Source organism: Haliotis rufescens, unplaced genomic scaffold (genome assembly GCF_023055435.1).
Source record: "Haliotis rufescens isolate VD_foot unplaced genomic scaffold, xgHalRufe1.0.p SCAF_3, whole genome shotgun sequence".
Classification (NCBI taxonomy): domain Eukaryota; kingdom Metazoa; phylum Mollusca; class Gastropoda; order Lepetellida; family Haliotidae; genus Haliotis; species Haliotis rufescens.
The window spans coordinates 45,421,716-45,444,272 of NW_025964001.1; the positions used below are offsets into that span (position 1 = coordinate 45,421,716).

The 22,557-nt window shown below is 40.7% G+C and overlaps 1 protein-coding gene and 1 long non-coding RNA gene across 2 annotated transcripts; both read right to left on the reverse strand.

Annotated features, from left to right (window-relative positions):
* Positions 1–697: 697 nt before the first annotated feature.
* On the reverse strand, positions 698–2,473 carry LOC124124350 (palmitoyltransferase ZDHHC22-like). Its single transcript, XM_046487492.2, has one exon. The coding sequence runs from the start codon at positions 2,354–2,356 to the stop codon at positions 1,433–1,435; it is 924 nt and encodes a 307-aa protein (XP_046343448.2). The 5' UTR covers positions 2,357–2,473; the 3' UTR covers positions 698–1,432.
* A 1,237-nt stretch (positions 2,474–3,710) lies between these two features.
* On the reverse strand, positions 3,711–4,835 carry LOC124125416. Its single transcript, XR_006859638.1, has 2 exons — positions 4,590–4,835; positions 3,711–3,926 (listed from the first exon to the last, which is right to left on the reverse strand). It is a non-coding gene; the product is annotated as an uncharacterized LOC124125416 (long non-coding RNA).
* Positions 4,836–22,557: the final 17,722 nt, after the last annotated feature.

Here is a 22,557-nt window from a genome sequence, read left to right on the forward strand (position 1 = left end):
CATCTGCCCTTCATCCTGCTATAGTGTGGTGTGTTGGTAGTCATCTACCCTTCAGCTGTGTTTAGCAATGTTCACTCACTCTAACAATGGTGAGGTGAAATGGGGTTTGACATCATGATCTAGATGATTGTACTCATATAGCAACGTGTGTGCACACGTGTGTGTGTATGTGGCTGTTTGTACTAGTCAGGACTAATGCCGATTTTATAGTGCTCGCTCACTGAGATATCATGCTGCAGTTTAACAAGCAGACCAGTCCTTGTTTTAGCACCTTAATGCTTAGCGCCAAGCAGGGTAACAACAAGTACCATCTTTTAATGTCTTGTGGCATGGGGAGGCTTGGGATCGAACCCCGACCTTCCGCTCTCCAGGCAGATGCTGTACCACTAGACAGCAGAGGCGGTCTCTAACAATGGTATTTCACAACTTTTCCGTTGATGTATCATTGGTTCTGCCATACTAATCTGTCATTAATGTACATGCAATAAGCATAAGGTAAACACTGTTATCTTTGTTATATATTTTTTACAAATTCTCGTTTACACGTTGTATGATAACCTTGAGATCTAATGTTGGAAGTATTCCAGAAAGCATTTATAGGACCTCCAGAGCCTTGTGCTTACATATTAGGTAGGACCAATAGGTATGACAGATGAATATCTGAAATGGACAACTAAGATAAAAAGTGAAAGGTGCCGACAGAAATATACTTTAATGCAACTTGTCTTTCTTTGAGCAAGTCTTTTACTTACAGAAAATGTGTTTGAACTTAATGAAGTTGTATTAACAGTGTGGATGTACAAGCTGTGTATAACAATGTGACAGAACAGATTTGTGGTTCTCTCTACAACATTCATCACACTACAACAGGCTAGGTTCATCGTGGATAGAAATGATTAGATTCTCTAAAGGCTGAAAATGTCTACACGGTATAGAAATACCTTTTACACTTAAAGACATTATTCCTCCCATGACTGTGGAGAATGTCAAGACTTGGCTTCAGACATATTGTATTGATGCATATGGTAACTCAAACCCAGGTTTTGAGTATGTCTATCCAATAGCCATGTGGCTAAAGCATTCCCTCATCACACCAAAGGCCCAGGTTCAAATCCCCACATGGATACAGTATGTGAAGCCTACTTGTGTCCCCTGGTGAGATACCACTGGTGTATTGCTATAAGTCATGGAACACCACACTCACTTATTCACTAATTGTGCTTTAGGGACCTCTAAACATTAAACAGCGATATCCCTTGTTCCAAGCACTGCAATACATAACAAATGTAAGATAATTACAAGACAAGGTGTTCAAGACTCCAAGACAGGAATAACCAGAGAAATTGAATTCAGCAGTAGCATTCAGCAGGTGAGATCATGCTAAGGTGATGAAATGTGCATTGATGTAAACAACAGTCTGTGCAGTTTCTGCTCAGGACCTCTTTTGACATTTGGGGTTAATCTTCCACTGTATTCCATCACCAAGTTGTGGCAAAGAAATCGGAGCTAGTAGCAGAACCGCACAGAACCTGAGTGGTCCGAACACACCTCTTAGGTTGTCTAATGTTCCCTGGTTGTATGTTGCGATGTTTCTCTTAGCTTCGTAGCTCGTCTTCCCGCAGATGATCATCAGCATCTGCCATGTGGCAAACATTCCTGTTGCCACTAAACAGGTCAGTGTCATGTACATGTGGATCATGAGGACAAGCAGGGGGAAGGATATCACACCAGTCATCCAATCCCAGATGGGCATGACAGGAAAGTAATGGATGGCAGCAGTCGTATTGAGAGGGAATATTTCACCGAGGAAAGTAAGTTGCAGGTACAGAGCCAGGGCACACCCACAGACTGTGTAGAAACAGAATACTATGAAGTATTTTTGGTTTTGGAATCCTATACATGATGCTGTAAAGTAACAATGGTGGTCTCTCTTCATCATGCACTTGTTACACAGAGTGCAGTGGTGCGAGCGAGGAGGGGCGTCCAGCTGACAGGCGAAGCACTGTTTCCATCCTTCGGGGGTATTGTCACCCGAAAAGTATTTCTCCTTTGTGGTCTTTCGCACGTAATTTGCAACATCGTACCACGTACGATACCAGTTTGCACAAGTCTCCATGAAAACGAAAATTGCCAGAACTTCAAAGATTATAATCGAATAGAACTCTCCCCTAAAATTCGAGGGAATTAGGATGAATATCCCTTCAATCGCCAAACTCAGCAGCATGCACGTGAAATATGTCACACCGACCTTATTGGCTTCTTTCGGTTCCGGTGCAAATTTTGGCGGATTCATTTGGTAATGATTCTTGATCTTTTCTTTCAAAGAAAGTCTTTGTCTCATTTCCCCGCTTTCCATCTTGTATTAAGCGATTTTCCCCTTATGTCCCGTCAAACGTTGCAATCCTTACTATATCGGAATCGACCACGCGATAGCTTTCAACGGAGGGGGAATCCCACTGTAGCCAAGGAGATGTAAACAAATTGCGGGAGCAGTCATTATTATGTACCAAAGCGTTTCCATTAGGTCTATTGTGTGAGCACACAGTATACTATGAACAGGATTTAATACTGAATGTATTAAACATATAGTTACAAATAATATTTATAATACAGGTAACTACATATCATGTATTTGTATACAATATTATTAACCAATTGTAATATTTAGTGGATGCTCCCTCAACGCTGCGCTCGCATGCCCAGACTCATGCTTGTATATGTGGAGTTCAGTTGCTAGCAGGACTATTGTTGGACAAACACGCACTCGTTGTATAGCTTGTCTTTCTACAGAACGCTCGCAACTTGATGACGTAGTACATTGAACGACGTTAGTTTTGAGAGTGAAGTGTCCAGTGAGTTGCTCTCCATAGATGTAGCTGGTCAGCGCTGATAAACGCAATGACCGAATGATTTCGCATCCCAAAGTGGGAGAGATATGACAATCGGTATTGGGAAAATAGCTACAGATAATCGACGTGGGGATTGTAAGAATATGCGTTAAGATATGGGTAAATATTTTTGAAAGCTTATGCATTTTATTAACATCGGAGCCCGTACATAATATTATGTTGATATCTCATATAAGAAACAAACGACACGCGCAGTCGTTGTTTATCCTAAATAAAACACTGCAGGGAAAATACACAACTGGCGGCTGCGTCATTCATAGATTATTCTCCCTGCAATGATTTATTGTACGATAAATAACTCCCACTCGTCGTTTATTTCGTAAATATGTACCTTTTGAGTCCGTTCCATATTGTTTCAGACCATGCTTGTCGTAAAAGGCGACTAACGGGATCTGGTGGTCAGGCTCGTTGACTTGGTTGATGCATGTCATCGATCTCAATTACGTGGATCGATGCTCATGAGGTCAACCACTGGATTGTCTGGTCCAGACTCGATTATTTACAGACCGCCGTCATATAGCTGGAATATTGCTGAGTGCGGCGTTTAATCACAAACAAACACAATATTGTTTCAGAAGATGTGTTAAGTCTACAATTGAATGTTTACCCTATGTACTAGGCAGCGACAATTTTCGACATCTCAGTTAGACATCAAAATGCACTGCTGCAAAGACGCAGTACACGCCAAGCATTCTCATTTGGTGAAATATATTTCACTCCAAGTTGTAAATGCCGACGTGTGTGAAATGTTGACATGCACGAGGCGTCCGTCTTCAATTTCAGTAAAAGAAAGCAACACAATAGTGGAAAATCATTTATCACTCAGCGGAGTTTTCTAATCTTGGTGTGGTGTTTAAGTGCTTTTTCCAATGGACGATGAACAATAATCCCACGTCAGCGTACTAAACGTATGTCTACAATGTTCAACATCAGGTCCAATTCAAGTCGTCTCTCCGTCTATCATAACCACGTGTCCTGCACTGTACACCGCCCAGTCCTCATCTGCTCCCTGTGTCCCTGCAACACAACAGGTTGTGACTCTACCATGACGGGATGGGGGATAGCGGAATACATGCACCAACAGTTTGAGTACTGGTAACTGCCACAACATAACACCACCCATGGGCGGATACAGGGTGTGTGTGTGTGTGTGGGGGGGGGGGGGGGGGGGGGGTGTATAAATTACCACCAAAGACAATAAATAGATCTTAATTGTGCACACACACCCCCACCCCCCCACACACCCACACACCCTTTAAAAAAATTCGTATCCGCCCATGCCACCCGTGAAGAACCGGGGTAGAATTTGTCTCCAGCAACCTATTCTTGCTGTATAAGGCGACTATGCTTGTCTCTTACGTAGATCGATGCTCATGATGTCAATCACTGGATTGTCTGGCCCAGACTCCATAATTTACAGACAACCGCCATACAGCTTGAATATTGCTGAGTGCGGCGTAAAACAACAAACAAACACAACATAATATTCTTCCTACACAAAGTGGGCGGTGATATTGCCGACATATTCCTGACTGCACCGTCACCAGTAAACATAATGTCAATACATTTGCAGCTGGTTACGGGTGCCAGAATGCTATCATTACGGATATCATAAATATTTGATGCATGAGTCATATTAATGCAGTTTCCTCAAATACATGTTTTAATTGTGGTTCTCACCTGAAATCAGTCTCTTCTCTTCTTCTTAAGGTCCATCTTGTCGCGGATCCTGTAGCCGAGATATGCTCCAACCAGCAACGACACCGCGGCCACGAACACCACACTCGAGCCAGAAAAGGCTGCGTTCATTCGAACAAACTCTCTCATTTTTACGCTGGTATTTTCACAAACAGTGCATAACACACCTACAAGATACCGAGACTACCGATATCGTTGTACCTTGGCCCCTGTTGACAGGTGATGCGGTGTTATTGTCCGACTGACATCTAGAGGATGATCACATCAGGCTTCATAACTACACGTGATACTTATTTTGTAAGACTTGATGTTGCACGGTTAAGCGAAGAAGTAGCAAACAGAAAATGCAAGCGTTGTTGCCACAGTGTCTAAACACAAATACAAATAAAACACAACTACCATATAAGTGTATACGTATTACAACACTACAACCAAATCATGTTGTTGTATCTTTTCAACACATATAACACAACTACCATATGTGTATACCTATTACAACACTACAACCAAATCATGTTGTTGTATCCTTTCAACAAACTTAACACAACTACCATATAAGTGTATACCTATTACAACACTACAACCAAATCATGTGGTATCTTTTCAACACATATAACACAACTACCATGTGTGTATACCTATTACAACACTACAACCAAATCATGTTGTTGTATCTTTTCAACAAATATAACACAACTACTATATAAGTTTATACCTATTACAACACTACAACCAAATCATGTTGTTGTATCCTTTCAACAAATATAACACAACTACCTTGTGTGTATACCTATTACAACACTACAACCAAATCATGTTGTATCCTTTCAACAAACTTAACACAACTACCATATAAGTGTATACCTATTACAACACTACAACCAAATCATGTTGTATCTTTTCAACAAATATAACACAACTACTATATAAGTGTATACCTATTACAACACTACAACCAAATCATGTTATTGTATCTTGTCAACAAATATAACACACTACCATATAAGTGTATACCTATTACAACACTACAACCAAATCATATTGTATCTTTTCAACAAATATAACACAACTACTATATAAGTGTATACCTATTACAACACAACAACCAAATCATGTTGTTGTGTCTTTTCAACAAATATAACACAACTACTAAATAAGTGTATACCTATTACAACACTACAACCAAATCATGTTGTTGTATCTAGTCAACAAATAGAACACAACAACCATATGTGTATACCTATTACAACACTACAACCAAATCATGTTGTTGTATCTTGTCAACAAATATAACACAACTACTAAATAAGTGTATACCTATTACAACACTACAACCAAATCACGTTGTATCTTTTCAACAAATATAACACAACTACTATATAAGTGTATACCTATTACAACACAACAACCAAATCATGTTATTGTATCTTGTCAACAAATATAACACAACTACTAAATAAGTGTATACCTATTACAACACTACAACCAAATCATGTTGTATCTTTTCAATAAGTATAACATAACTACTAAATAAGTGTTTACCTATTACAACACTACAATCAAATCATGTATCTTTTCAACAAATATAACACAACTACCATATGTGTAAACCTATTACAACACTACAACCAAATCATTTCACCCGCCCCTTAATATTTAATATCCAGAGGCTTCAGGGGCACGCATACTGCCGCCCCTGAAGACGGTATCACCTTCTCAACTAGGGAATTGACAACCCAAACCAGGGACACCATCTGTCCATCAGAGGAACTCCTCCAAGAGGCACTAAAGGTATTCGAAGATGTGGATCTCGGCGGCTCCACGCCCGCCACCATTGACGGAGAGAGCCAGTTCTAACCTCCATCAAGCCTCCTGTCCGCCAACGCACTCGTCCACTACCCACACATGATCGACATGGACGGGTACGACGTCACCCTAGTGTTCCCCAAAAGCACGGCATACATGTATGTGCACAGGACACTACAACCTGCCTCTCTCGAGGGGATCGCCCTACTCGCCACAGGCACTATCTGACTGAGCCGTGGGCGGAGACTGGAACCAAGAAGAAGGATGGCATGCTGGGTTGAACAAGATCGGCACATAACATCCTCACTTGTATACATTTATAGACATACTGAAGAAGGAGAGGCCACACACCGAGACAACATGATGACGGATCTTGAAATCAACGAATTTCCCTGGTTATACTGTTTTAGGTAGTACAAAATCAATGATTGTTGTATGTTGTATGTATTATTGCATACCAAACGTATCAAATACTTTCTCTACTGTATTACCTAATATATACCGCCGTCATATAGCTGGATTATTGTTCAGATCGGCGTTAAACAACAAACAAACCTAACATATATCTACGTTGCCCACTCACATCTATGGGGAACAACTCACTCGACTCTTCCCGCTTAAAAACAACGTCGTCCAATATGCAATCAATTTGCGAGCGATCATTTACAGACCGCTGTCATATAGCTGCAACATACACTCTTCAAAAAAAAAGGAAACGCACAGGTAGTATGTAGTTCATTGAACCTGACTACACAAAAAATCCGGTATATAAATTGGATATATGTTATTGGAAAATGTTGGTGGCCTGATATTCGACAAACGGTGCGTCAAAACGCAGCCATTGTCGATTTGCAATGTCTTAAACGGCATTGTTTTCACACTTGTTCAAAAATGTCATGGAGGAAAACAATAATGCACAACACGTGCAAGTTATGGCATTCGTAACTCGGGGTAGTGGCTATAAAAAGGCAACTATAAGCCAATAATTTGTCATTCAATTGTCAACATTTTTTAAGTTCGAAAATGCCAAGACTCGGCGCTGCCGATCGGAACATCGCCATAGGACGTATCCAAAGAGGGGAATCGCAGTCTTCTGTGGCACGCCACTTCAACGTCCACCACAGCATCATTTGCCGCCTTTGTAAACCGATATACACAATTCAATTCCACTGCAGACCGTCCGAGAACTTTACGAGGCTGGAATCCGACCCAGAGGACCAGTTATCGTCCCTGCTTTGCAACAGATCCATCGACAGCGACGCTTGCGTTGGTGCCATACCTTACATCCTTGGAATTTGAGAAACTGGAGACGAGTGTGGTTTAGCAGTGATTTACGATTTCTTCGTCGTCGTGTTTATCGTCGTCGAAATGAGCGTTTTGCCCGACACTGTGTACGTGAATTCGACCATTTCGGTGGCAGTAGTGTCATGGTGTGGGTTCCCATATCCTACACAAAGAGATCTGACTTGGTTGTGGTTCAGGGAAATTTGACAGCAAATCGCTATATGAATCAAATTCTTCAACCTCACCTTCTTCCAATCATTGACCGCCAGAGGGAGCTGTTTCAACAGGACAACGTTCCACCGCACACAGCTCGTGTCACGGTAGACTGCCTTCATAATGCCAACATCAACGATTTGTCCTGGCCGTCGAGATCTCCAGATCTCAACCCAATCGAACAACTCTGGGAAGAATTTGATCGACGTGTACGTCAACGTCAGAACACGCCGCAGACACTCGTGAATCTGGCCAAAGCGTTACAAGCAGAATGGCGCAGAATTCCACAGGACAGAATTTGTACACTTATCCAGTCAGTGCCGAGGAGATGCAGAGCCGTGATTGCTGCCACGGGCGGTCACACGAGATACTGAGTCCACCTTGTGGCCTTATGTGGCATGACAATGAACAGTTTTCATTGCCTTTGTACATCGACAACATGTGACTATCGAGCTCCAAATTTTCATATTTGTATCTATGACATTAATTAAATATATCGACTTTATTAGGTACAATAATGTACTAAAAACCTAGCTGTGCTTTTCTTTTTTTGAAAGTGTATATGCGGCGTTATATAGTGAGATTGAGTTTTTGTTAAATTGTCCCAATGTTTCAGATTGTGGAAGAACAAAATCAACTATCGGCCACAAAAATGACACTGCAAGGTGTTTTTCATAAATTAATATTCAAGCTAATAGTTACAAATTAAAATATTTAAAATGGATATTTGGTCTTGCAGCTGTAGCTGAAGCAATATTTGTTATCCAAACAAAATCCCAAGCCTCTCCTCTCCATAATATGAAATAGTCCCTCACAACTTATTGAGACAGCAGTGCTCTATACATCACTTAAAATCTCATACTATTACATCCATCCCCTGTAACAGAAAAACTTGAATAACAGTCGGCCACAGATCGTATTGTTTGGCAGCCATATTGGATTCGATGTTTTTACAAGAGGTCTCATGCAAATGCTGCAGAAAGACGTGACGAATAATGTGAAAACTCACTGTCTCATAAGGTGAAGCAACAGCTTTGAACTTTTGTCTTAAACGCCTTTCACTGTGATTTTATGGATTGTCTCACTACAGATGAAGTGACAAAAACATAACCAGAAGCACCATTACATTTATGACTAATTAATCATGAGCAATCGACAATGATTCGTACACGGTCCACTCCAGGGGGGATATGTTTTAAAATACATCTTACGCAGCCATGAATGTATTTCCGAAACCGAAAGTGACAGATTCTGGACTTAAATTGCTTATGACCTATACCTTTTAAGGACCCCTGTTTACGTATAAAATTGCAGTTTAACTGAACCATTGGATTGATGGTTTTCGTAAAAGCGGCATAAATCATATTATTGTCGCCTCGCCTTATATTTTCTTTTCTGCTAATCAAATGAGACACCGTATACGGCAATTTAAGACACCATAACTAATATCATCATGTACCTATCAATGATATGATTCATTTTGCTTTTGCGATGGAGCCAACATGGAGACGGTCATATCACAGGGGGTGTAATAACCAGACCCGTATTACACTCCTTGTCGGACTGATAAAGCTAGTCAATGCAGTTTGAATGGGCGATCGATATCAGCCTGGGTGGTAAGGAATTGGAGTTACGTCCCTTAGTGCGTTGTCTGCTCGGCAAGCTTTCCCGTGACATCTTCCAAACAAGGGCAACATGAATTCTATTCACTTGTAAAATAGATACATTTTACAATATGATGTTGTGGTATATGCATAAAGGTTATTATGTGTCAGTTTTCATATCATACCCCCTATCGACACGAGACCCCCGATATCAGCCCGAGGGCCTAAGGGGGATCTCGGGCTGATAGGGGACATGATATGAAAACTGCCATAAAGTAAGCTCTAAATATATCACAGAAGCTATTGGCCCAACAACTTGGGCATGTGACACCGTTATTAGTTTCGATATATGTTCTTGTTTGACTTTGCTAAAGTTCCACAGTCGATGTAAAGGGAATGCATGGTGGCTATAATGCATTTTACTGACGCCTCTTTCTACACGATGACTCAGTATCAATGAAATATGGAGAATAAACCTGTTAACTACGCCTTCACATCGACAGAGGATCAGGTATAAAATAATACAACATTGATAATCCTTATTCTTTTATTGTAAAGGTATATTTCTGGTAAAAAGACACTGAAATTACACCAATACAATGGGTGTTACGCAGTGTTCAATTATAAACACTATAGACTTTCACAAATATTCTGATTCACTTTTAATCCTATATAATACACTGTGGGTCGTCGAGTTTACGACCAGTCATCTGCCACTGGTAATCCAGGATAAGTTGAGTTGTGACCTAAGAATTTACCCCGTATGACTATGTAGGAGGTCAACCCACTGGCGCGTATCATTGTGAAGAAAGGGGTAGCGGACGGTCCGCGACAAGCAGTACGATGGATATGTGCGTGTCTCGGCTAAGAATTCTGGTATCGACTTGTCACACTGATCTCTTAATAGTCTTATGAGCAACACTCGCGTCCACGGGAGTGTAGTCAGTTTCATCGCCAAGACTGCACGATCACAACATACGTATAACCTCTGTAACAAACCAAATATGTTTTCCCAAATTCAATGCACCGCCTACTTGTCTCAAACTCGCTTTACGAGTTGGTTATGAGTGTATATGTCTTTAAACAAACTGAGCTATAGAATATATTATTTATTTCTGGTTCTACTGAAAATAAACTTCCTTAATAAGACCAGACGTATTTACACCTTAAGCCTATGTTAGTGAGCTAAAACATTCGACATCGGTTCATTCCTGTTGCTGTTGTTTCTGATGAACCAAACCCGAGACCATGCGACTGGCCAACTGTCTCAAGCTTGATTGCTGTAAGAAGAGTATCCTTCGAGAAATTCATCGCTGCTCTCATCTATATCTATTATTCTTATTCTTGTTGGTGCTTCCTGATAACCTATAAAAACAACTTACTGACACATTTCAGTCCAGAATTAACAATAATTTCATCAATACATCTTCTTCCAATGTTTTCTGAAAGTTTTTTACATTCCATGATTTAAGCAAGTCTAGTTGGCCCAAAAGGACTCTTGTCATAGCCATGGACCTCTCTTGGAGGTTGGGCCATAACCACGTAAAACAGTTTCCAGTTTGTTGTGGTATGATATTCATACTTCTTCAGAAATTAGTCAAACTCTGTTTTATCCTTATTCACTCAGATATTAATAAATATTCCTTCAACAGTTTAATTTTCTTGTAAAAAAATATTTATAAATGCAAAAGTAAAGCGTACGATAACTGAATATCCACAGAAATATGTTGCGAAATATTACAGAAATATAAAGTATGGTAAAACTCCAGCCTCTGATGAGTTGATCAACGCTGCACCAACCAAGGGCGGATAACTCCCACGTAGTTACCGTGCAAGGTGTTCAAAATGGCGATCCCACACCAGACAACTATTTTGTGCTTCGTTACATTTGCAGCGGGTGTGTTTGTAGGATACAAACTTAAGACGTTTCGGGTGAAGTACTTGCAGAACAAACGGGACAGATTGTTAAACAAACTGCATGCGACACAAAGTGAACTGAGAGCAGCAACATCGTCCTGAGCAGTGCACGAGTCACAAGGGAAATTCGATCAACGAAGTTTACAACTCATGATTCAGTTTCAACAACGGAGTCTCGGTTACAGATGATCCAATATAAACTATGGACCCTGTTATATGTATTATAGAGTTACCACCTCAGTAGTCTATGTGGTATAGTGCGAGACCTGGGTGACCTGTCAGAAGAGTTTTAATCGCCATACCCATTCATGTATGATGCAAGGGTATGGGAGCCTGTCATGCTTATAACAAAACCGAACCTTTAAAAATATTCCACAAGGAATATATTGCTCCAGAATGGATGATAAATTATGTCGAGTGAGTCTAGAACTTCCTATTTAATGCAATACACATCTGTCGTATTGCAAGTAGGCCTATATTAAACGAGATATTTATGTGTGTAATAGCAAGATACATGCGTTGAATGTAAAAGTGTGACATAATCTATATCGATCCTGCCAGCAGTGTCCCGGAGTCAGAACAGACTGTTTCATGAATAATATATCTACAAATAATAGCAGATCTATGTGAGTAGGTGAAAAACTTTGGAGGATTGTTTTTAGCAACTGCTCATTATGTTTACGTTTTTACCGAAGTAATGTTAAGAAAATTATAATATACAATATTCTTTATATTTATAGTAATATCCGTGGATCTGTCACATCCGATGTACATGTTCATAACTTCATGCCAATGTGATTTATACTATATTTGAATATAAGACATCTACATACGCAAATGTACGTGCCTTTAAAAAAATAAACCCATTTTGAAACTCAAAGGTGAGAAAATAAACATTTCTTGAAAAGCGCACTTTGCAGTTTTTTGGCATTACTAGAATAAGTAATATTCGTTATCGGCGGAATGGCTTGTTTTCACTTTATAAGTACAAGCACGCATGCAGCTATCTTCGTTAATTAATCATCGCGATATATTGTGTTAAATTTCTGTTTCAAGTGGCGAGGACTATTTAAAGTGATGAGGAAGGTTATTCCCTGTGCCTTTGGTACTTGCATGCATATCGGCCTTTGGCGACAGGGTTATGAAATGCGCATTCAATATACAATTCATATTGGACCAACTTGAGCACATATATTGACACATAGCCATATTTAGCTAAATGGATGTATGGGCAAATTAATGAAATTTTCGTTGTGTTCATTGTAATTCCTGCATTCTGATTATAGCTGAAATAGGTGACGTGTTATTGCATTCATTTCCCAATGAATGTAAAACATTAAGCCACGCCCACCGAATCGGACTACTTTTATTACTACGTACGGAATGTCAGGGAATCCCAAGATGACAGACGAGTGAATTCCCTTTTTGCTTACGTGTATCGTGTATCGTTATGCACAGGACATTTAGCGAAGCCCTTGCATTTTCATTAACCCAAACTACCATTTGCGACCGAAGGCCGAGAAGGAATGAAACAGCAAACGTGCAGGCTCGCTCGCCTGTTTTTTAACCGCTCGCTTGGGTTCCACAAATTTCATGTCTTTCGGTTTCATTTCTAACCCGCACATTTCCAACTGTGTCTTCCCGTTCTCATCGAACTAATGTTTGGATCTGGCGGTAACTGACCATGTCATTTGAAAAAGCCGCCTTCTCCGAAACATATATTTGTTCCGGTTCGTTACAGTCTGACTGTTGCAGTGCTTCTCGCCTCTTGCCTTCATTGACAGGTCCTATGAAGTTAGTATTGATCTCCGTTGATTGGCTACCGATTTGTGGGCGTGTCAAGTTTTGTGCATTAATTTAAAAAAATACATGTCACGCCACGGCATGTATTCCTACGCCTGGAATATTTATCAATCTGGACATTTTTGTCTTCTTTGATTTCTATAACGTATTTTGATTAAACTATTGTACATAACACATGTTTTCGTAGTCGCATTTAATTATAAGGATTGACTGCTATTTTGTTCGGTTCGATGTCCAAACTTGTGTAAGAATCCGCTACGGATACATATCGGTGTTTCGATTCATACCTCAATGAACCGAACAAAATACACAGTCAATCCTTAATTGTAATGTCAAGCAGTGATAGAAACTAACTGTTTCAGTCCTCTAGTCCTTATAATGATCTTACAGATAGCAAAACCCGGGCATATTTCTACTCGTCCTTAGATACCCCACTATTGGGCAGTTTGGCAGGGACTATAGGACTAGTGACAATTTCTAACGCTGTCAAGCATTACCATGTTTAATATACACTTCCCTTATATCTCCATAAAAAAACTCCAAATGTCACTTCTTCAACTACCTCTCCCAATATTTCACAGTTTCCGGTACCTCACATTTTCTTCCATCCTGTGAAGGTCCATGTTTGAATAGTTCTCCAGACAATGTGACTGTGCTTGTCGTTAAAGGTGACTAACGGGATCGGATGGCCAAACTCACTGACTTGGTTGATGCATGTCTGGTCAAGACTGTCATGTCCACACCGCCATCATTTAGCTGGAATATTGCTGAGTGTGACCTTTAACATCAAACAAACAAACAAACAAACAAAACAAACATCTTCCTTCCAACCGTATAATTCTTTTACTTCATACTTCAAATATGCGCCCCCATGGTTTATACTCCCGGAAGTGATTTATTGTATAATAAACAGAGACCACGAGTCGTTTATTTTTTATATGAGATAATCAATATTATGTACAGCCTCTTATTTGCAAGAAGGTAGGTAGGCATGCCGCTGCGGTTCCCATTGTGCCACCCGTCAATGTAGAAAATGTGTTGTTGCAGACAATTTCCAATAGCCTAGCAGGACCTAAGATGAGCGCTGTCATGGACGTCACATCATCTTGGGTTGAAGGGAGGCAGTTCAGTCCTGGAACCACTTTGGCAACTCTGGTCATCAGACTAACAATCTTGAAGGGTGGCACCTCAGGATCAACCAGCTAGCCAGGAAGAGCCACCCTAACGTCTAGGAGGTGGTGCAGCTATTCCAGCAAGGGCAGTCCAACACCTAAGTCAGCATCCTGAGGTTGCACCTAAGCGAAGTTACCGCCAGATCGACGCCCGCCTCAGATCATTGGAGGACGACCTCGTCAACCACCATCTAGCTGACACTGACTACACAGACCATGTGTCGGAACTTCTTCACCTGGACTGAACATTGACATGAATATATACATTTTAACATTTTAAATATTTGAACTTAATGTGTATAAATACGGTAGTAAAATTGATAAGTGGTTCTCTTTTGTTTTATTTTTCTGGTACCGGGAGCGCCAAATCCCGTGTCAGTGAATCGTGTCTGAGCCCTAACTGGTCCCAGGAACGCCACGGGGAGTTTCCCTCCTAAATATCAAATTTGCGATCTCGGGCCGACACCTGATATATAACCCCAATCGTAGATTAAATAATTACCCAAGACAAAATGCGAACCACTGAGCGCTTTATTACCTTGACACCCTTGGAGGTAGCGGTGAACATTACTGAGCTTTTTTGCAGTCTTTGTCAGGTAATCTGAGCAGTTCTACCACAAATCAAGTGAATGACGACAAATACACTGGTGGAGGGTTATACCATCAAACATGGATGACACGAAGGGAGTACTAATTGTTTCAGTTTGCCTGAAACATAAATGTCGTTGCTGTTGCCGGCTAGACGACTGAATAAAGATTATAGTAACTAAACAATATCTAGGTTAAGTTTTACTGGATATTCCTGTACCATGTAATAAACAAACATTGTTATTATGGCTGAGGAGTGAATCTGATCTCCAGTACACATTTCTAGACAAAATTTGAGTATTGGCATCATTACATTTGGCAACCATTAGTGAAATATGTTGTTGGCAATAACGGGATCAGCAAGGACGTCTCCTCATCCAAATGAAACTTGTGATGAATATTAACTATCTACTGAAGGAACTAATACAAAGACAACGAATTTTGGTCTAAAACAAACGAGTCACAATTAGCCATAGTGTCATTATCTTGATACAAAGAGAAGACAGTCGTTATTGTTCAGTCAGTACAGGCACAATATCCTTACAGAGAACGTCACTGCCTCCTTGCACTGTCCTTTATCCATAGGAATTCTGTTATGTTTGTCGTCTACATATTGCTGACATCTTTCTGAAGGGCCTGAAAATGGAACGCAGAAATCCTGACCATTTTACACGATTTAACCACTCATTGTTCTAGTAATACTTTTTGAGAATTTTCTCAACTTCAAAGTCTTGATTATTAGGAGCGTTGTCAGATTTGTCATTTTTGTCATTTGGTTGAATGTCCCCGGGCACAGGTTTCTCAATAGAATTATCACTATACAACAAGTCCTCTACTTTATCTACGTCTAGTTATGCTGGTTCCACACTTTCTTCGTCAGGAACAGGTGAAGTATGATTGGGATGGTCCCTAAGACTACGACAGACCGGTAGAGAAATGCTGTTTCCATCTGAATACATTGGAGTCTTTGCTTTTAGTGCTTCATTGCTTCTTTCCTGTAAGTATTTCTATGGACAATTTCCTAGCCTGTTCCTTTCAATAACGAAATCACATAGGAAGACCTAGGACTCACTCTGGCCATTGTAGCATGGGTGATTAACCTGTTGTTTGTGTTTTCTTGATATCGAGTAACTTGCAGGTCTCTAACACAATGTTACTCAGATAGTTCGTTCCTCTGTCTGAATGAAGATACTGTGGAATGCCATGTCGACAGTTTATGTTCCTGGTGAATTCTGAAACGATAGTTCTAGCCTTAATATCAGTAATATCAGTTCACTATCAAATTTTGTCAAATTGGCAACAAAGACTAACACATACTGATTACCGGTTTCCTTACATTTAGGAAGTGGTCCGAGAATATCTGTACTCACCCATTGGAAGGGCTGGGTTTCAACAGGCATTGCTTGTAATTTGGTCTCAGTATTTTTGGCTGGCATCTGTATAGAGGGTGAAAGGCAGATCAGGTTTTGGGTATCCTAATATAGGAGCTGACACCAGTGCTTCTTCCAGTACGAATTTTGACAAACCATCAGTCCATTGAAACTGAACACCTGATTTAGACAGAGCATAAGAGGTGATGCAATCTTGGAATAGTTTCTGATGAATTCTTTTGTAATATCGAGACATTCCAAGGAAAGTACATAAGTCTTTCAGTGAAGCTGGACTTGGATATGAAGCTATACTGCATCAACTTTCTTGGAATCTGAAGATATTCCATATGACCTAGGTATGTTATTTTGGAATGAGCAAAATGACACTATCATGGATGCAGCTTCAAGTTGGCAGTTTTGAGGCGATCAGACACTGTCCTTATGTGTTTCACACGTTCTTGGTAGTTCCTACTGAAGATTATGACATCATCCAGATATATCAGACATTGCTTTCAGGAATGTCCCCTCAGAACAGCTTCCATAACTCTCTGAAAGGTGCAGGACTCTTCTTTAATCCAACTAGTAGCCATCAGAATTGGTACAGACCTAGATGACACCTCTATGCTGTGTATGGACGAGACTCTGGATCAATAGCTACTTGGTAAAATCCACTTTTTAAGTCAAGGATCGTGAAATAAACGCGATTTTCAGTTCCAGGACTCTTAAGCGCATCCTGCGTAGTAGGTAGAGGGTGAGCATCCAAAAGAACACATTGCATGAAACAATACTTTAATCTGAGAATTGTCAAAGGAAGATGAGTTGTCCCAGTGATTGGGGCTTTAACATTATTGGCATTGGATGTGTGTTGGAGATTTTGGTTAAACTACGATAACGCCAAACTTTTGTGCAACTGATTCTTTTAAAACACAAAAGTTGGATCCAGTGTCAACAGGAGCACGAGTTCGTCGAGGTGAGAAGGGTTCCAATTACACAATCCTGAGAATCAAGTGTAGATTTCGGATAACCCCCTACTAATTGTGTTCTGACAACCGGGACTTCATTATTAGAGTTGACACGTGTCCTGCATGCTGAAATGCCTCCAGCAAGACAGATGCGAGCTGTGTGGTTTATTCCACCACACAAACAACATGTCAGTCCTAGATGGCCAAGATTTGTTGTCGTCATATTTGGTATATCTGTTTAGACGTCTTCGCTGTGTGTCCTTTCCTATTGCAAATCTGGCAAACAGTCGGTTGTGAATGAGCCATGGCATCGATGATGCTGGTATCACGTGGACGTCTGTTTAAATTTACTGTCAACTCTTCCACCTTTAACTGAATGTGGTGACTTGAGAGGTCAAGTTGTCAAACACCATGGCAAGAGTGTTGACCACTGGTGAGGAGATACGAAGAGTTGACTCAATCACAAGTCTCGCGAACTTTATCGCGTCTTGGAATTAGGTTAGTCTATGTAATACTGGTGCTCGGGTGGCTGGCCTAAGTCTACAAATAAATGCTGATAGTTTTACTGTCTGTTTTCAATTTCAAATTGGTTTCATGCCAAACCAGGCCTTAAATCGTTCTAAGGTCCTCTGTGGGCAATTCAAAGAATGGTTCCAATATCAGATTGGAGGAAGCCATGTTAACTGTATGAGGCGGAAAGGACAAAGGATCGTTGTTACATCTCCACCATTTGTTTCGTCCTGGGACGTGTCTTCTACAATTATTCTTGAACGCACAGACAACTAACACGGCCGTATGTGAAATGTACATTGAAATGTACTCCGTTTTGCTACGCTACATGCGTGTCCACGGGACTGAAGTCAATTTCATCGTCTTGTTCTGCACGTGCACAACATGCGTTCACCCTCTCTACCTCGAACAAACCAAATATGTTTGCCCAAATTCTGTACACCACCTTTTGTGAGTTGGTTCAACATATCCTGAATTATCAGTAGATGTTAATCACAAATGCACACATTGGCAAACTCACGAATCTGCCCTTGTCGTCTCATACAGCGGCTACTTGTAGAACATCTGATGTTAAGCCAGGAACCAGTAAGGGGATGCGGTGCATGGCAGAAGCTGGAGCACGAGACAGTGAACGTGTTTATCTAGTCCATTCAAGCCACAAACTTGAAATTTCAAGATACATACTAAGTTGAAATTTCAAGATGCTATGTTGAAATTTCAAGATGCTTAGTTGAAATTTGAAGATTCTAAGTTGAAATTTGAAGATGCTATGTTGAAATTTCAAGATACATAAGTTGAAGTCATCATCTTGAAAGTTCAACTTAGTATCTCTCCCTCTCCCCCTCTGTCCCCTATCTAAACTAAATGAATGCCAGCTGCGGGAGGTTCCCGTCACACAATAAACTGGGTTTAGCCTTCATGAAGAGGAGGCGTCCCTACAATAAACATTCACAGATAGATTTGCAATCGGAGTCCAGTAAGGTACAAGAAAACATTGATGCAGAGGATCAGAGTTCCCCGCCATATGTGATGCCTCACAAACGCATTTTTATGATGTTACTGAAAGGCATGACGGGGCATAATTATGTTAACCACAAATAAGACAATACTGTTGTGGAAAAAATGTTATATATTTTGAGTATTGGGCAATACAGTTGATACATTTGCATAGGGCAGGTCTATTTAAAACAGTTTTCTTACTTAACGCGCACTCAGGATTAATCCAGCTATTTGACGGTGGAGTGTAAATAATCGAATCTGGACCAAACAATCCAGTGACAGTGGAGCTGTGGCACGTAATCAGAACATTGACATTGACAAGATTACAGTAATTCCAACAAATCAGAGATCTGCAGATTTGTTAGTACCTGAAATTAAGGATTGTTCTGGGCTCCATTTGGATTAATGTTGTTGTTTTCATTTTGTATATACACTCAGTAACAAAAGTTTAGCAACACCCAAATCTTGAGCATTATTTGAAAATGAGAAAATGTCAGAAACGGACTAATGCACTGACTTCACGGAGAGAACATATCGCGCCAACACACCAAGTAACGCTGATTTTTAGTGACATCTTCATTTAAACGTGCATTGCACATGATTTTATTCACATCGGGACTCCCGTGAATCTCGTCACATGAATCGCTATAAAACCTCGATGAAACGTTAGTGGCACACATTGTTGAAAGGAAAACACTGGACGCTACACGATTTAAATTATGGGTCGACGCAGAGGTATGCCCCAAAATGCCAGACATGAAGCCATTGGCATGTTAAGGGCAGGGTTGAGCTTGAGACAAGTTGGGAGACACTTTAATGTGCATTACAGCACCATTTCCCGTCTACAGACACGTGTTGCACAGACTGGGACCGTGAAAGATCGAGCCCGCAGCGGCAGACCCCGTAAAACCACAGCAAGGGAAGATCGCTACATTGTGACGTCATCACGACGTAATCGACTAAACAGTGCACCAGAACTTGCTCAAGCACTTCATCGCGCAACTGGAACACGTGTACATGCACAGCTTGTCCGTAATCGCCTCCATTCAGCCGGTTTGCGGGCTCGACGTCCACTATGACGCATCCCCTTAACGCCACGTCACATCCAAGACCGAGTCGCATGGACACGGATCCACCAAAGATGGCGCCACGCACAATGGAGATAAGTGTTATTCACGGATGAATCCCGCTTCTGCCTTCGGTTTACGGATGGAAGAGCCCGCGTATGGCGACGACATAGAGAGAGATTTGACCCTAATAACGTCATTCAACATGATCGATATGGTGGAGGAAGTGTAATGGTTTGGGGAGGAATCCACTGGAGTGGGAAAACAGACCTCGTTGTGCTGAACAACACTCTGACTGCCCAACGGCGATCAGGTGATAACGCCAGTGGTTCTACCGTTCATGAGAGCTCACCCTGGACACATCTTCGAACAAGACAATGCGCGCCCCCACACAGCTCGACTGACTCAGAATCTGTTGCAACAACACAACGTTGACGTCCTCGATTGGCCGGCTAGATCTCCAGATCTTGCTCCCATTGAACACGCCTGGGATATCCTTGGGAGACGTTTAAGAAGGAACCATCCTAACGTCAACAACATTCGTGACCTTGGCCTTGCCCTCCAACAAGCATGGGCAACTATAACTCTTGGTGAGATCAGGAAGCTCATTAGAGGAATGCGTAAACGTTGTGTCGCGGTACAACAGGCCGGTGGGCGTCACACTCGCTACTGAGGGATAGCAACAGTCATGTGTGAAAATGGTCAACAAACCCTCATGTCCTTTGAGTGACTTTTCCTAATCTCTCCTATTGCTGTCACAACTGTGTCGAACATTCATGAATGTCACATTGAACAACACAATGGTCAAGATAACAAAAAACCCATTTCTCTGTTGAGTTTTCTTATTTTGTGTATTTAAATACGGTGTTGCTAAACTTTTGTTACTGAGTATATATATATATATATATATTTCTTAAATGAGAAAACTTACTTTCTGGGACTAAATGTCAATCTACGTCTACACAAACTTTACACGAAAGATGCATTGTGCTTGGTAGGGTGTCCAGAGGATGATGGTAGAGGTTGTCATAGCTTTTCAATTATTTTGGCAATGAAAGATCTTACGCCCCCATACAAAGTTGTCAGAAATACAAAGAAAATGTCTGATATAAGCAGTAGCAATTCAAAAATTAACAATATCCACACGAAATTATTCCATTTGCATTTAGAAGTGAATAAGGACTAATATATGTACGTACGTATGTATCTAGAGTTATGGCCAGAACTAAAGTGAAAACGCGCACTGTTAAAATACTAGTAATAATGTAGATCTACGTGCAAAGTTAACAAATAGTCTAGGCCTAGTAATACAATAGAGCTGGATTACAGGGTCCGCCTAAACTAGGAATATTGTATGTAGAATTGGTTCTATCTTATCTTAGCAAATTCATAATCCTGAAAAATATCCATGTGCCTGAAAAACCAAGTTCACTGAGCTTGTTTTACCACTTTCGTTTAAAAGCTGTCATTATTTTTCTCATTTACTTTTGAGACGAACGCTATACTTTGTGCGACATACAGTCCGTTAACATGCTTACAGGTGTATACTGTACACACATGCAAAACAGCACAAATGTCATGTGAGTAGTTCCGTCACGTAAACGCCAGTAGACATCTAATTATACATATACATTTTATGCAATATTACAGCAGGAGTATATTGCTATGGCAACTTGTTTTTTGGCCGCGAGTGAACCTTGGACTTCAGACTCCCGTACCTTTAAGTTATCTACTTCTTAGGGCTGGGACGAGTCCAAATTTACTACCCGGGTACCCAACCCCCTATTTCCCGACCCTACCCGGGTACCCACTGTAGGTCTCAAGAGTTGGGAACATAACGTCTAATTGGGAATAGTTTAACTGTAGCCCTGGCAAAAACTGTTTAGATTCATGTATGAAACCATATAATAGATATATATGATCTCTTATGAAACGATCGAATCATGCGTATCCTGAAGTTGACAGAAGCTTTATCTTTACTCAAACATATACAAGTCAAAAGGAATGTGTGCATCATCATAAAGAAATGCGAACATCAGCAACTTGTAGTGTAACCACTGAGCTCTAGTGAGTTTCTGTCATTAAACAATATGTCACGTGACTAACCATGGGTCCGGGTAGTACTGTGGGTACCCGGGTCCTACTCAGGACCAACCCGACCCGAGTACCCAAATTACCCGTCCCAGCCCTACCCTGAGTTTCTGTTTAGCATTGGTCACTGTTCCAGAGAATACGATTTGGCCCTAACAATTTCAGGCCATGTACACGCTAAAATAAAAAGAAGCATATTTTACTCATCTACACACTTACGTACTTATTTCCAATGACTATTGTGTAAATTATACACGTCAGGAGTCTTCTATCGTCATGCAACATAATTGTGAAAAATTGTTCGCGAAACCAAACCCCCAACCATTCACTGTGTAATAGTCAGTTGGCCAGGGGTGAAAAACAAGATTTTCGTTCCCACATTTTCCTGTATACCTTAAACCTTTTCTATTGCATAAAGGAGGTATCTGTACACCATTTTCATTGGGTAGTAAGCTTGCAAGTGTGTGCGTGAATTTTCAGGAAGTCAAAATTGCATAAATTGAAGGAAAAATGCATAATTTAACAACATTGGCAGTAACATTTTTATTAAGTCATTAAACTATC

Bases quoted from the DNA above. Each gene is read 5' to 3' on its own strand.
- LOC124124350 (XM_046487492.2), bottom strand. From the start codon at position 2,356: ATGGAAAGCGGGGAAATGAGACAAAGACTTTCTTTGAAAGAAAAGATC.